Below are 17688 nucleotides of genomic sequence, written 5' to 3' on the forward strand. Positions count from 1 at the left end.
TACTTGTGCTTTTTGTGCTACTAAGTCATTTATGGACAGGCATTGGACAGGTTTGTGGAATTGTTTAATTAGTTACATTCATGTTTCATGGTTACATTCACCCGCAAATGTTGAACCTTATCATTATTTCTTGACTGACTCCATAAACTTGTCATATTTAAGCCCTTTAAACAATCGTGTTTTTAGGGCTAAAGAAGAAGAAGAATATATATATATACATACATACATACATACATACATACATACATACATACATACATACATACATACATACATACATACATACATACATACATACATACACACACACACACATCAATTTAGACTTTGTGCCAGTTTTGGTTGTCCTGTCCTCCAGCTCAGTTTTAAACTATTGATATTTTGCAGCAGATGTCATCAATATTCCCTGGAGTGTGCTGCTAAGTGGAGGCACTGCTCTGTCTGAAGCTCTGTTATTGCTTAACTTAACTGGAACTACCATAGGAGAACTGATTTGTACTATTAAACAAGTCAATTTCAAATAACATTACAGCTAGCTAACATTAGTGAACAGTTTTTTCAGTTAGTCACTCTCACCTTTTTTGTTGAAAATCAAAAACCTAAACAGGATCATGAACGCTCATATTGATCACAAGCTCCTTAAAATGTGTTGTTTTAATCCATTTGGATTTTTTTTTTTTTTTAGATTATTTTAAAACTGTTTTGGCAACGTTTAATGTGTCACCATTGAAACTGCTGAACATTCCATTATATACATGCATGCAGAACCACCGCTGTGTGATGTCACTGCAAAGCTGTGATGGGGTCATATACTAAGTAGTCAGTTAGTCTACAATGGTATGGTTGGACAATTTACCAGCATTGTTGCATCATGTGTAAAAATGTGAGTATCTCTTGAAGTCAGAAAAAGTAACATACATATCCCAAGCTGAGCAACAGCATGTTTAAAATGACAGTTAAAGCCACAGTGAATGCATAGTGCTCTTTAATAATGTATGAGATCCATTATTGCCTGTAACATTTTTGTGAAATGAAAGGGCCATCTGTGTAACTGTAGGCAAATGTGATGTGCTATGTATAAATATTTTTTAAATATTTTATTAAAAACAGGAACTGTATGTCTTGTCTTGCTCATTGCTTATTTATATATCTGGGTTACATCCTACACGTGATGAGAACAATTGTGGGACAGATTCATAAATGCTGTGTCTGCACAAATTAAATTTAAACTACATAAAATTAACAGATGGATAGAAATGTTTTTACATAGCCTTGAAAACACTTCAAACGTCTTATGCAGTAACCATGTCTTTGAACTCCCTCATCGACCACAGTGGTTCACAGCACTTATAAATATACACTGAAAACTATCTCACAGTTTACAAGACCAGGCATATAAAAATAAATGACAATGCAGTTACTATAACGACAGTGAACTTATTGTAATGTGTAAATGCTGTGCAAATAAATATAAAAATTAAAGATAATAATTGGTTAATTATGTTCTATATTACACAAAATGGACTCTGGGGCTTTAGGTCGTCCTGGAATGTTGTTACCTCATTTAAAACATACCTGGAATTGTGTTTTGTTTCAGTCACACATAATCCTTTATTATTAGTCTGTCTACATCTCCAAAGCTCAAAATGCTCTGTTCCACCTTGTGATGTCATGCAGTGGTAATTAACAGCTATCCCTTTGTTTAGTAGAATTGGCAATTTCAGGGCTGAAATCATCCAAATGATTCTAGAGAAGGTGTCTGGAGTTTAAAAACACAGTGGAGCACTTCCTGTATTGCCACATGACATCACAAGGTGGAACAGAGTTTGTTTTCTGTTTGAGAGAAGAACTCAGCCTAAATATGCAGGATTTCTGTGTTAAACATTTGTGAATTAAACAAGATACAACTCTAGGCATGTTTTATGATGAGGAAACAACATTATAACATAGATGAAGAATAAATGTAATATGGGCCCTTTAATCAAGGTACCATCAAGGTATTCTGTCTGCTGTAAACACAATTAAGTCATTTGTATTACTGCTAAATAAACATAAAAAGTGAGCACCACCTCATCTTCACAAACACCCTATCCATCTCATTCCACCTACCTACTTTCACTCCTCAATTCAACTTTATTTATGAGAACATTTAACAAAGCTTCACCTGATCAAACTGAACCCGCACTTCAACTGTCATTCCACTTAACGGGTCCATACCTGAACAAAATTTGCCTTGCCCCAATACAGACATATAAACAGCTGCTGAGATCAAAATAAGTCTGGATCAAATTATAAAGTGATAATCAGGAAGTGCACATTAGCGCTCTGAGAGTTGTGAAAATTGGGTAAGGTAAGTGATGAATAACTTTAGACCACTGAAAACTGTACATCATGAACTAGTTTTGTTTTTCACATTTTTAAGACGGTAAAAATCAGGTACAAAGTCTATAAAACGACTGTACAGACATATAAAGAAATATGGGAGAGGTAAAAGGTGTGAGAGTAGCCTGCCCATCTCTTCTGTAAGGTTGCATCATGTGTCTCCAGTGATGGGAAGAATACTTTGAAAATGTATGTAGTTACAGAATACCCAAATTAAAATGTATTTTGTAATGTATTCTGTTACATGGGAGTACTGTTTTCTCAATACTTTAACACTGAGTTGCATTGTATTATAGTGAAAAACACACAACATAGAATTACAACTGTATTCTGAATACCAACAAATGAAAAAGTAACTGTACCGGAATACAGTTACTCAAAATTTGTGTTCAGAATATTGTCATTCCATATTCAGTTACTTCCCAACACTGTGTCTCTGATCAAACTGGATGGTTTATTTGTATTGTTCACAGTTTGAAGCCTTCCTCTTTGCCCCACATCAACTGCACCAGGAAAAAGGCTGATGACAGAGGCCAGTGAGCGCAGCGATACTGTGATTAAAGGTGCACTATGTAACTTTCTGGATGGGGAGTCCGCTAACTGTTTGTCTCCATAGAAGATGTTATTGCTTTGACTGGAGTTTTCCACAGTATGTTATTGAATATATCGATCTTTCATTTAGACAAACAGGTGTTTTTACAGGTGTTTTATTGGAAAAAATATAAAAACTTTGAAAAAACATACATTCTCATCGTGCGTTGGCTCACCTCTACACAGATGGGACCTCTAACTTTGATTTTAGCATAAGTTGCTTGTCATCTTTAACCTACATCGGCTCCATCAGAACAAAGGCTGATGACAGAGGAGAGTAAGTGAGAAGTAAGCAGAGATGACTAATACTGTGCACCATTCACACCACAGAGGGGCGGGGCCACACAGCATCACATGACCACCGCAAGCTGACTCACTCCTCAGACATCCACACATACAGACATATGCAACGATCCGTAATCAGGACTTCATTATTATTCTCACTTACACTTACTACAGTCTCCATAGGAAAACGTGTCCTTTTTATTTGAGACGTAGCTGGGGTCACACCTGTCAGGAGCAGTGCATCCGTCAGGCACCTGCAATTAAATAACTTTGGCTTCTGTCAAAGAAACAAAAGAAAACAAACTGACTTCCCTGTTAGAAAATTGCGATGCACAGTGGGAGCTCATATTGACGTAAATGTTGACAACAAAGAGTAGTACAGTTGTTGGTACCTCCTCTGGATAACTGCAGATCACACTAACAAGTAACGAATTTGTGCCCAAGCGCTGAGGGTCTGTCAGTCATCAGAGTGGGTGTGATCCTAGGAACAACTCTGTACAACACTGAATAAAATGTATTTATAACTGACTACTTGATAGACAACCTGAATATCTCACATACTTGTTGAGCTTTGATATGGAAACTTTTAATGCAAGATCTCATGATGCTCTACGTCTAAAACCTGGCCACGATAGAACTGAAATGGGAAAAAAAAAACCTTTGGTTATTTTGCTTCCGAAAAATGGAATACAATTTTAACTTTTTAAATGGACCTATGCAGTTATTTGTTTTGTTTGTTTTTGTCTGTATTGTTCTGTATTGTCATGGGAAGTCATGAAAAAGAGTCTGGTACTCTCCCTCCAAAATAAAGGTAAATTAAATTAAAATTAAATGAATCCCTGGCACACATGTAAGTCATACGTGCTGCTGATAAAGACAGATGATAGTACACATACAAGAAAAGGATTATTAGCATAGGTTTACACTACCAGTCAAAAGTTTGGACACACCCTCTCATTCATTGTTTTGTTTTTTTTTTACTATATTTTAGATACACATCAAGGCATCAAATATATAAAGCAAGATATATGTATTGAATTCGAGGGTGTGTCCAAACGTTTGACTGGTCTTATATGTTCAGAATCTGTAACAAAGGCACAATGTTCCCCACATGTACCCGTCACTATCGCTTGTGTTTAACCTTGACACATTTCCGAGCTGGTTGGACGGTTTCAGTGCACACATGTTCGGTCAGGTATGCAGCTCAGACTTTGTCACTGTTTCAAAAGTGTATGATGCAAGCCACAGTTATGTCAGATAGAGTTTGTGTGCTCTAAGATCCCCGAAAAACCATCCTTATGAACTTAGAAGAGTTTGCGCAATAGTATTATACTGTTAGAATGGCCATTGTATGTAAAACTTTCATCTCCTTTTATCATTTGATACGATGCCAATATCACAGGGCACGTGACGGCAGTAAACGCACATGACGATACAGCTGAGCCTTTGTTTATGTTATGTTTTCATATTAATGCCTTTCTTATTCTGTAAAGCACTTTGAATTACTTTGTGTACTGATTGCACTATACAAATAAACTTGCCTTGTCTTTATATAAACGTTTTATTTAAAGTTACTGTATTATGTGTTGTTTTAAGCATTTCACATTTTGTATCATTAGTAATTACAGTACTTATGTCTCCGTCCTGTGCGTTTGACCCATCCTACCACAGTGCAGCGTTCCAGGACCCATCTTCAGATCTTAAGTTTGTCTTGGTCAGGACCTTGGCTGGAGGATTTGACTTGGTGCAGTTGGTCCAGGAGTTGAACATGGAATCTTCTGGCTGTGAGGTGACAGTTCTACTCAGCCACCATGTCGCCTTCATAACATATTCAGCCGTGATTACAGTGTAGAATGGTAATAGTTCCCACGCCCTTTGCTGGGTTCACTGGAGAGTTACCGGTTAATACAGCACATAGAGACTCTTACTGATACTAGTCCTTGTGTCCGTGACCCTGACTGTGGCATAGGGTATACATGTACACATCACGTAGCACTGCACTCTTCCAGTAATCTCCTATATCCCTCCTCCCTTTCCAGCTTTCCTTTTATCCCAAGACCATAAAACAACTCTCTCTCTCAAACTGACTGCATTGTGACAAAATTGCATGGAAAATAACCAGCACATTCTACATAATTACTTCAGAATTCCTTCAGCCAAAAAAAACATCTAAGAGTTATATTCATTTATTGAGCACTTTTCTGTCCAAATTACGGATATTTCTATATTTAACATGAATTCCAAACATTTCCTTCACTTAAACACATAAAACATTATAAAGCAGTCAAATTTCAGCATGACAAGAAGCAAATTTTCAGTTACAGGTTTTTATTATTGAAAAATCGCAAGTAAATACAAACAAGTGGGCGGAGATAAGGGGTAGGTGAAAATGGGAATTTCTCAATCTCAAATGCTGTACAAAAACATGCATGAATCTCTTGAAATACAACTCAAGAGTGAGCTGATGATTTGGGAACACCAAATCATGAGGGGTGGATGTGTTGTCCCAAACCCCAGGGTCTTAAGGGCAGAGAATAGGACCCTCTTCCTATTCATTTATATTAGAGGGGGGCCCGTGTCAAGCTTCTTATTCTGGGGCCCAACTTTCTGCTGATGCTCATCCATAATGTCCTAAGATTTGTTTAAACCTTGAACTTATTCAAAACATTAAAACTATAATTATTCATATCTATAACATTTTAAAACTGTAAACCGCATTTATTTTGGCTATGATAATCGCGACTCAAAATGTCAATATTGTCCCATGTTCCACACAGTTCAACACAGACAAAACACAAAAGAAGCAAAAAGATAATTAAGGAGATGCAGTTATTTGAAGGGGAGTTTTAAACTGGTACTTTTTTCCATAATACTGTGTAAAATTCCCTCTCACAGAGCTTGTTGACAGACGTTTCTATAGTTAGCAGCCTCACCTGACTGGCCTGGGTGTGGCATGGGATCCTCTGTATAAATAAAGGCACGTGAACTATTTCATTCATAAACCGGCTCTGAGCTCCTGGGAGAGGCAGAATGTCCACACTACAACACACCGCTGCTTTTACCTTAGTCGTGATTTGCCTGTGTGGAGCTCAGACGACCCAACGAGAGGGAGTGGAGGGAGGTATAGAGAGGAGGCTGCTGCTGGATGCTCTGAAAATGGGAATCCTGAGCTCTCTGGGGATGGATGAGGCCCCGAATGTCAAGAAGAGGGCCTCGCAAACAGAGCTATGGGAGATGGAAAGACTTTACCAGGAGAAACTTAGTGAGCTTGGGCTGAATACAAGTCGAAGTAACGCGAGGTCCACACTGCTTCTGCCACACAGAGGTAAGGCAAAGTGGATTGTACAAAGAGTTTTTCATACAATAGTAATAGTACAAGTAGTTTTAGAAGTAGCAGCAGCTGTAGTAATAGCGTTAGTAGCAGTAGAAGTAGTAGTGGTGGTGGTTGTTGTTGTAGTAGTAGGAGTATAAGTAGCACATACTGTGGACATTTGTGTTGTTTATGAGATAATACACAAACCAGGACAAAAGTAAATGTAAGCTAGTTTATCAGATGAGTGCTATAAAAGAACATATCACACAATAAGTACTGAGAACTTAGTTTTGAACTTGACCCACATTTTAACTACAATATCCTGCCTTAAATCAAATTAAATTAGGATACTGTCGTTAAAATGTGGGTCAAATTCATAAACCAACTTCAGTACTTGTTACCTCAGTTTCTGTTTGCCATACAAAGTTGTGTGATACTATTTTTTTAATAGGATTCATCTGATAGACTAGTCTACATTAGCTTTTGTCCTGATTTGTGTATCATCTCTATAAATAACAGGAATCTCCCACCTGTTATCATACCAGTGACTTCTGTTTGTTTGCGCAGGCTTTGCACACAAAAAGGTTCAAAGGCTGTGTGAATAAAGCAAACATTCCGTCAGCGGTTAAGGTGACGGCATCTGTGTGTTCACGTAACTCGCTCCTCACGTTGTGGTACTTGATAACTATCGAGTCCAAAAATGTCCTATTGAAATTTGGCTGGACAATTCGCATCAGACTAAATGCGTTGGCTCGTATTACGCAATTTTCTGATCTATGTTATAATGTTGTTTCCTTATTATAAACTTACCTGGGCTTTTGTTTTGTTTTATTCACACATGTTTAACCCCTGCATATTTAGGCTGAGTTCTTCTCTTAAATGGAAAACACTCTGTTCCACCTTATGATGTCATGTGGTAATACAACAACTGCTTCACTTTGTTTTTAAACTCCACACACCTTCACTAGAATCATTTGGATTTGATTTCAGCCCTGGAATTGCCAATTTCTGCTGAACAAAATGTAAAAGGTAACTGTTAACTTGAAAACTACCACTTCATGACATCACAAGGTGGAACAGAGCATTTTGAGATTTGGAGATCTGACAGACTGATAATAAAAGAATACTCAAACATGTGTGAATGAAACAAAACTCCAGGTATGTTTTTGAGGAGGTAATAACATTCTAACATGACTTAAAGCTCACAGGAGTCAATTTGCGTCATATTGGACCTTTAAAATAGTCATGAGTTCCATTAGATATGAGCAGGTTTTCAATCATCAGCTTTTGTGTCGATGAATGCGCTGTAACCACTTTGCCTGTTATTTTGGCACAGACTTCGACACTGTAAAAAGGATCTGAAAGTGCAACTGAGACTGGGCGATGGCGATTGTCTTGTCTGCAAAACAAACAAAACTAACTTACATGTTTGTAGCAATATAGATATTAAATGGAATGTTATTTTTAATTGCATCAACAGTTTATTTGTATTTTTATTCAGTTTTATTTTTTCCTATTATTATTATTATTATTATTACTATTATTATTATTATTATTATTATTATTATTATTATATATACATTTTAGATACTGCTGCAGCTTTTCTCCTTTGAAGTTTTATAGTACATTGTACAATGATAATAAAATCGATAGATATTACTTAGTGTGTCTGTTTAAAAATGTAAAAAGTAAAAGTATTTTGTCCTGATTTTGGGCTTATAAGGCTTCAAATGTAGTGATTTCTCAAATGTAATAAAAAAAAAAGCAAAAACTACAGAAAAATTTGTACTTATGTATAGTACTTTTTACTTTTATTTTACTACATTCCACCCCTGAACTTCAATACTATGTTATGCCTCGGATATGGCAAAATACATAACCCTTCTCACTGCTGCCATGACAAAAACATCAACCATCCTAAATTATTAAAATTGTCCAAACTTCTTGTGTTTCAGTGTACAAGCTCCAACCTGGACATCGGCGACTCCAGCGTAGACTCCCTTTCCACTGGCACAGGGCAGAGTTCACAGAGAGGCCCAGTATACAAGAGAAACTATCTTTGATCCGCGCCGATCTCTACATGTCCAGACAAGTTCTGGGCAAAGCTGCGGCAAGGGTCAAAGTTCACATGCAAGGTTCCAATTCAACCAAACACGCAGTATGGAGAGACAGCTCAATGAACAGGGATATGTCGCAAAGTTTAGTATTGGACATTAGAGCAGAGGTGCAAAAGTGGATCCGGGATGATAGTGGGCCCCTGGTGGTGGACGTGCGACATAAAGGAGCTGATTATAATTTTAATATTTCTCTTAAGTTGACGCAAAAACACAACATTTCAAGAACTACTCGCTCCAACAAGGAAGCAGAATGCGACGAGCTAGATTTGTGCTGCCGTCAATCGATGACAGTGTCCTTTAAAGACATTGGGTGGACGGATTGGGTAGTAGCTCCGTCAGAATATACGATGCATTTTTGCCATGGTTCGTGCCCACATAACTACATGCCTGCTAGTATGCACACTCAGGTCAAGTCCAGACTGGCACAGATCTCCAAAGGGGGCATCTCACGACCCTGCTGTGTCCCATCCGCCTACCAGCCCATGGTGCTAATGCATTACGATAGCCACGGCAAGCTTAAGCTAACACCATTTGAAGATCTCATAGTCAGCAAATGTCACTGTGCTTGATGTCAACTGTATATTTTGATGTTTAGGGTAATGATTTTGACAAGACAGATAACTGCCGTAACCAGCCAGAGCCTCTTTATTTTTTGTTAGAGGTGTCTTTGAACTGGTGACTTATTGGTTGGTGGGCAAATCGTAGTTAGCTCATGCTAATGCTAATGGTTGGCTTCAACTGTGTGCACTTAAAGTACATATGACAGATTACACAACACATTTCATCAAAATGTAGTTAACATGATTACATTTGAGATTTTACCTAGGTTTCCACAATTTTTGCAAAGTTTTAAATTTGAATTCCTGGCTGGAAGTGGGCAGCAGATGTGTCACATCTGCTCAGGTAAATCCATAACTGTCACCTAGCAACCATAAAGTTAGCAAGGACAAACACTTGTCTAGATTACATAATAGTTATGATTAGGCTAATAAAAATACTCTGTGTTGATGACAGATACAAGGGATTGTATTTTACAACACTTTGCTACTTCCTGTATTTTTTGTAAATTTTTACCACAGGGAGTGTGCCACCAAACCAGGTCACAATCAGAAAACATGAACACGTGTCATATGCACTTTAAATCAATGAAACAACAAAAGAAAATAATACCTAATTAACAATGTGTTTTTCAATGGCATTAACTGCATTTTGTTGACAAAAGTTTAAAAAAAAACATTTTGATTGTTTGTACTGTAACTTTGATATAGACCGAGCCTACTGAGTTATCCCATAGGCATTCCTTTTTTTTTTAGCTAAATGGTGTTACTTGCATAAAGATGGAAGCGTTATTTTAATTATTTATTGAAACTTTATTTAAGTTGTAGTTGTTCGGATGTTACATGTCTTTGTGTCATAGTTTTACTGTAAATACTTGAACATTTTTACTGAACTGACTTCTGCCTCAGTGTGACATTTCACAATAAAATATGTGACAATAATGGAGTGTAATAAATTATATAATATACGGTAATATGAGCGAGTGTTGTTTGTTGCTTGGTGACTCAGTATTGTGAGCAGATAACATATCTTCTGTGTGTGACCTTGATCTGCTGTGGTGGCCTTGACACAATGAGCAAGGACAAGGACAAAAACACAACTGATGAATGTCCACAATGGAGAGCAGATCTGGAGAGACTCTAGGACTAATCGTCCCTCAAAAATTTTAACAAACAATACTACAATAATGTCTTTCAAGAACAGAGACTGGGATTGAACGTTAAAAATTTTGGTGTACCAGCGTGCAAAATGTCCATAGAGAGGCATTAGCCTTACCTGGCAAATACAGAGTGGTATTTCTCTGTATTTTAATACAGAGGGATATCAGTCTTGAGGCAAAGACAAATGTGGTTGTGCACAGATTTGTTTTTCTCAATAACACATGTGAAACGAAAGAGCTCACTGGTCACCCATTATTTCCAAAGAAATTGATGTTTCTCTCACCTCAAATGAACAAAGTTTCAGTGACGGGCCGTGCATTTCACCCTTGAGCCTTCAGTAACATCCCACTTTCACATTACAACATCACCTCAATACAGGCTCATCAAGCAAGCATTTAAAACCAATAAGCAGCATTGCATTCACAGTTAAGAGTGGGAAACAAAGATCACAGATACTGTCAAAAATAAAAAATAAAAATGCGATTTAAAGATGCCAAACAAAATGCCACCAAAATTACGCAAAGTGAGCTTAAACAAGTCTGTCCAATAAACTGCGCAATGTTGTTGTTTCATATTAGACACCAACCAGACAAAAACAAAACAAACTATTCTTAGGCTATACAACAGCAAATAACTGAAAATGTGGAGCAGCTGAGATTGAACAATATTTAGAGCAGTTTTAACTGAGGTGACATCAATGCACCACGTTATTATTATATTATAAACTCCCTTTTTCATTGTGGAGCTCCGTCTCCCTGCGTGCCGGTGAGCTGCAGGTCCACTCGAGTGTCTCCAAATGTTTTTAAATGCACTGTAGCTTGTAAGTGCCCAGCCAAACAACAACAGTACAATTTGCAGTGTTTCTCAGAAGCTGTGAGCTACGGGTACCGTTCATAGTTGCAGAATAACAGACAAACCCTTTCCTTTGCTGGGACAGGTGCTAGCGCAGGTGTTGGCTGACCTCCTCTCATAATATCCAGCTTTTCGTGAAAGGCCCGTCTAGAAAATGGCGTAGAACGTATATGTGCAACCAGATAAATCTCTTCTCCTCCTTTGGCCATTATGGGTTAAACATACAGCAATAACTGTTGGATCTCCGGGTTTAGTTCGACATTCTACAAATTGCCACCTTCACGATGTAGCAGTGCGTATCCAATCACATGACACATACATGTCCAGTTCAGGGTAAGACTTTCTAGCTGGCCCTGGTATGCAAAATCGAGATCTGCCTATTGACACTGACTGTGTCTGTGTCTACTTACAGTGGACGGGGCCTGCTCTGTTTAGTCTGAAGGTCCCAGGAAAATGAAATTTGCCTGACAACAAGCTAGCTGAAATATAATTGGATAAAAAACTTATTTAATAAAATAAAATAAATTCAGAAAACCATGACCATGTTTAGGCCAGCAGAGAAGGCCTTGCTGGATCTGATGGCCCACCACTGCAGAGATTAGTGCTTCACTCATTGATTCTTCTGAAATCCATTATGTTTTTCAGTCCATTGTGATGTTTTTTGTTTTTCTTCATTGTGAGCAGCCATAATTGTTTTGATATGGATGGCCCATGTGTGTCCCTGATAATCCACCTGTTAATCAGATGAAAACAGGGAGATTCACTGGTGACCAGACTCACATCTTCATATAATATTGAAGAAGTGTGCATTCTGGATCCTTGGCAAACATTAGTCAAAGCAAGGTATAGAAGGTTTCAAAGTAATCTGGACATGTTTTTTCAAATCAGTTTGTTTTAACTGGCATCTGAAATGTCTCAATTTCATCCTGCCATTGGGACACATAGGATTAGCCCAAATAGTATTACAAAAGTGAACAAAAGTGCCACTGTTGGGTCACTACTGGTAAAAACGTTTATGTCACTATTTGAATAAAAGCTAAGCTAAAGTGCATTTGAAGTTTGCATATGATTTCGATGGGTTGACATGGGTTTTCTAAGTATTACTTTGGTGGGATAGTAGGCTACCTCTAGAAGATATTTATCATAGTTTTATAGCAGTTGATGTCATACTGACGTCTCCAAGGAGACAAGCAGGTGGCAGATCGTCAAGCATAAAATTTACATAGTACACCTTTAATCATACAAAACTTAAAATTTAAAAATGACTAATTCTGAAGACATTTTATTCAAGACTTTAATTTTGAAAAGTAGATTTGGACAGTAAAATGCTGATACTCCAGTAATATGAACTTACACATTACGTAGTTCATTCATGCAGGTGCCTGCCTGGCCCCAGCCTTGTTTCAGTCCAGGATGTACAGTCTTTGGTTCTATCGCCCATGGGCCTAATTATACTCATTGCATTTAATATCTCCATTAATGTCATCATAAATTCTGTGTGCAGTGAACATGTTGTTGCACAAGACATGAAACTACTGTACACCATGTATTTGAGAGCATTTAATACATACCTGCTGCTGTTGCTAATATTGATTATGCGCAATTATCTTTTTTATGTAGCCTGTGCTGTAACAAAAGAGGAAGTCACAACTGAACCTGTGTTGCCATTGCCTTAACCTGCAGATAGAGGACACATACAAGTGTGTCTCATTCTCAGTTTATGGACAGGCCTCACGTGAAAGCTCCAGAATTCACTGAGCTGCAGAGGCTGCACTAGCACTGATTCATGGTTGGATGCAGGTGCTGGGGTTTAGAGAGTATCACAATTAAATCAGGTTTAAAACTGGTGAAACTGGTGACTCATATGAGGTTCATTGTGCCTTCTGATTGGATAATCGTCTTGAGAACAAAACACCAAATTATAACAATAACAACTTGGCCATCATATTCAGTGTTTTTTGTCATTTAGAATAAATCAGCCTAACAAATGTTATCTGTAAAAGCTATGTTTGATTTGAACATGTTTAAATCAGGGGAACATGTCATATCAGGGGAAATTTTAAATAAAAATGCTACATACTGAACAAACATTTAAACGTTCAACAAAACTACTGTATACATATCTGGCTCAAATTCAAAATACTCTGTAATATTTGTACGTCAGTGGCACACAAGTTTGATAGACAGAGGGACATGAGGAGCTGTGACTCTATGGGGCCATCTACTGGTGCCCAAGCAACACCACAGTTCTATGAATGTAAGGATAAACCTATTAAAATATGAGTGCTACTTAATAAAGTGTAGATTTCACGTGCAAACTCTCGAGCGGCTCAAATGACAGTTGTGATTAAATCTCTTCCTGGTTGTGCTGGTTGTACTGAGTTTCATTATTTGTGGCGATGGCTGCTTTGATAAGGAAAAACTCAGCAGTAGATTATAATTTTGTGTCATGATGCCTGCATTGTCTGTCCTCCTGTGTCCTTCCCCCTCCCCTACCTGTTTGCCTGGAGCTGGGCGGAGTTCCTGACTCCTCCCGCGCGCACCTGGAGCGCATCAGCGTAATTACCCCCACCTGCTACTGAGTATATGAGGGCTCGACAGAAGACACTCGGAGCCAGACCGTCTGCGTGTTAACGTATATGCCTCAGCCTAACTTTGTATTGGTGTTACCTGTCCGCCCGTTACTTACCGAATTTCTGCTACATTCCAGATTCCTGCTCTCGCTCGTTCCTGCTCCTGCTCCTGCCTCCGCGCTCCAGCTCCGGTACAGTCCTCACTGCCTTTCCTCCTGTCCCGTCTTGGCCTCCGGCTTGCTTCCCGTCTCCGGCCCTGTCTCCCGCTCTCTGGACTATCCCTGCTGGGTCTTCCCTGGCCCTGTTCCTGGTCCCGTCGTGCTCCGGCCCTGGCTGTCTTCGTGCCCGCTCTGGACATCTCTGCCTGGCTTGCCCTGGTCTCATCCTGATCCTGTCCTCGTCTCGGTCCTGGATTCCCGTCCCTGCTCGGCACCACTCCCGTCTGGTTCGCCTCCCCGCTCCCTGTGTGTGTGTGTGTGTGTGTGTGTGTGTGTGTTACATGAACTATTAAGACTGAACTTTCACTACCTGTAAATAAAACACTGTAAATCTGTCCCGAGTCCTTCACGTCTTTGGTCCGCTACCCCCCCCCCCCCCCCCCGTTACATTTTGTCTGGATGCATAAAGCCTAGAGCCAAGAACTCCCTCACCGGTTGGCTGATAATACCAAACAGTGGTTATATCTTAAACATGTCTTTTTTTTTAAATGTAAAATATTTCTTTACCTGGATTTGCTTGTGAATTTTGAGCTTTTAAAACTCAAATAAGACAAGAATTATTCATCCCTTGTAAAATACAGCTTAGCCATAGATTTTCTATTATACAGTTTTAAATAACATACATGGAAAATGTATTTATGAATGTATAACACCATCAGAGGGCGCAAGGACTCCATTGGCTGGTGCACTCAGAAGTAAAGCGCTTTAAATCTCGTTAAAAAAGTAGTAGGCGCTAATAACCGAATGTGGAAATGAAAATTGAAATGTTCTGATTCTCTTGTGAAAATGTATCGACTTCAAAAAGTTGGTCACAAAGACAAGTGATTAAAGGAATGTACTTGTTTGCCTTAAAAAGTGAAAAACAGAACTAGTTATTTTTAAACGGTTTGCAGTGGTCCAAAGTTATTCCTCATTTACTTTATGCATTAAGAACAGCCCAGAGATGTTTTTTTTTTTTTTTCTTCAACTAGCATGCTAACACACAGTTCCTGATACTTAGACAATGCAACACTTTAGATGCAGACAGTACATGGGAGACTTAATTTGACCTCAGGATCTGTTTATATATCTGGGACAAGGAAACAGGGTGGTGGACCTTCTGCCAGAAAAGTTACACAGTGCACCTTTAAATATCCAAGATTTGTCAAAAATTAGTGAATGAAACAAAACATGAGGAAACAACCATTACAAAAACCTAATTTGATGGTGGATAACATGTCAACCTCTCAACCCAAGACCCATCCATGAGAAAATTGTAAGACTTGTCATTATGTAAACACTACACTAGCTCCCTCCCTGTATTCCCAGCACTCTCTGTTCTCTGATGTGTCCCTCTGGGGAAGTCACCGGCTCGAGGCTTTTTGGATGAAGCCGGAGTCCTTGTGATAAACACGGACAGACAGCGGCGCCCATAGGCTTATATAAAGACCACGTGAGCCAGTAGACAAGACACTGCCATTGTTAACACAAGCATCTCCCAGTGTCAGAGACCAACAGGCACTAACCGCCCCGGCTTTCAACTCACACTTCAAACAACAGCACGCTTTACAACATTACAGCTCCACTACTGCATATTTGTTATTTATCGATTCAAATGGCAGTTAGAATGATGGAAAAAAGCACACGTTTTGCCTTTACATAAAGGTGGGACAACTAAAAATGCAAGTCATTTCTGGCCAATATCTAAATGACCTTGTCTTGCAAACATTTTAGAGACGTTAGTTTGAATTCAAGTTACATTTTACTTAAACAAATTTTCCATTTTGAAGTCTTATCAGTCAGGTTTCAAAAAGGGGCATAGTACTGTCAATGGGAGCAAAAAAGTTTAAAATGGCATTTTCACAGCCCCTGATGATTGTGTAGCTCTGTTTATTGATTTGACTAAAGCTTTTGACTCAGTGGATCATGGAGTCCTCTTGAAGCCTCTGGATCATATTGGATTTGACAATGCTATATGTAATTGGTTCCAAAATTATCTTTCAAACAGAACCCAGGCAGTAGTAGCCAATGGGTTTAAATCTTTTTTTTTTTCTTTTTTTTTTTTTTTTAATCTTTAAGGAAAGTAGTGCCCCAAGGCTCAATTTTGGGCCCGCCACTTTTTCCTGTATCAATCCCATTAGCAATTCTATTGGATGCAATTTAAAAACATGCATACATTTATATGCAGATTATGCTGTTTGGTATGCAAGTGCTCCCTCTGCTGATCAGGATGTAAAAACTGTTGCAAGATTTTAATGAAATCCAAAATTCCCTCAAAAATCTTAAATTATCAGTGAATGCAAATAACAATAAATATATGTTTGTTTTGTCTTGTTTTTTTTTTTTTCCTAAAAAACATTTATGTGATGCGCAAGCCACAAGTTTATATACACTAAATAGTACATTGAATGAAAGAGTCACCACCTATAAATATCTTTCTGTACACTCTATGAAAAAGTAGGATGGCCATCACAGTCTGTCAGATGAAAACAACACTGTATAACATGTATTTATACAGGGCTACTTGAATATCTCACTTGTTTGTTGAAGTTTAATATGGGAATTATTAATACAAGATTTCATGATTGTCTATGACTAAAAAAAACTGGCTGCACTAGAACTGAAATGGGAAAAAAAAGTTTTTTATTTTGCTTCCCAAAAATGGAATTTCAAGGACATGACACTAATGCACTTTAATAATCTGGTGATAAACATTTACAATTACACCTGCACTTGGTTTTAACATTTTATGCAGTGCCTCCAGTTAGCTTGACACCCCCAGGGAAGTATCAAGTCTCAATGGCCAAAAATAGCATTGAGTAATATTTAAAATGGTGAATTTTCTAATAAATATTGTAATTGCATAAAGGTACACTGAGTAAACATGTTTGTTGTTGGGTATATCACCTGCTTGTCTCCATGAAGATGTTATTACTTAGCCTTGAATGTTCCACAGTGTAGAACTAAACTTATCTATCTTCATGGGAACAAGGAGACACCATAAGGCCAAGTAACAGATCAAATCTGTAGAGAAGCAGTCTCACTCACTGTAAGAATGCATGTTTTTAAGGTATTTAACCCATGGTTTTCAAAATTCAGAAAAAATTTGACCATTGCCATAGTGATTAACAATTTAAAACAAAATATTGTTCCAGTGTCATTTGAATGGGAAAAAATCCTCAAATTGTTGCATATAACAAGAAGCTGACACGCATGAATATGAAATAATAACATTTGCACCGTTAAAGCATGAATCATTTATTTACAGTGGACGTTGTAAAAATCTGTAGATACTAATCAACACTAAAACTAGTACTCTGATTGTTTTCATCCTCTGATCCGAAGGTTGGTGATTTCAGTCCCTCTCTTGACAAAAACATCATTGGTTGAGCAGTTGGATCCACTGACCCACAGGTTGGCGGTGTGATTCCAGTAAGTAGTAAGTAAATATGTTCAAATCCATTCATAATTTCATTCATAACAATTTCAGAACATGTTCAGAAATGCATGAGATTGTTGATATTTAGTTTTCTCCTGAGGACATAACATAAGGTTTTAATCCAAATGCCCTTGCTGGTTATGTCTATATCTGTCTTAATTCTGCTCAAATGTATAAATTGCATGTTTTAAGTATATAAGTTAATGTTGATAATTGCATAT

At 38.0% G+C, this 17688-nt stretch overlaps 1 protein-coding gene across 1 annotated transcript; it reads left to right on the forward strand.

Annotated features, from left to right (window-relative positions):
• The first annotated feature begins 6279 nt into the window (after positions 1-6279).
• Positions 6280-9885, forward strand: LOC117384719 (inhibin beta C chain). Its single transcript, XM_033981873.2, has 2 exons — positions 6280-6583; positions 8527-9885. Exons 1-2 carry the CDS (start codon positions 6289-6291, stop codon positions 9255-9257), a joined length of 1026 nt encoding a protein of 341 aa, XP_033837764.1. The 5' UTR covers positions 6280-6288; the 3' UTR covers positions 9258-9885.
• Positions 9886-17688: the final 7803 nt, after the last annotated feature.

The sequence above is a fragment of the Periophthalmus magnuspinnatus genome, chromosome 17 (genome assembly GCF_009829125.3).
Source record: "Periophthalmus magnuspinnatus isolate fPerMag1 chromosome 17, fPerMag1.2.pri, whole genome shotgun sequence".
Taxonomy (NCBI): domain Eukaryota; kingdom Metazoa; phylum Chordata; class Actinopteri; order Gobiiformes; family Gobiidae; genus Periophthalmus; species Periophthalmus magnuspinnatus.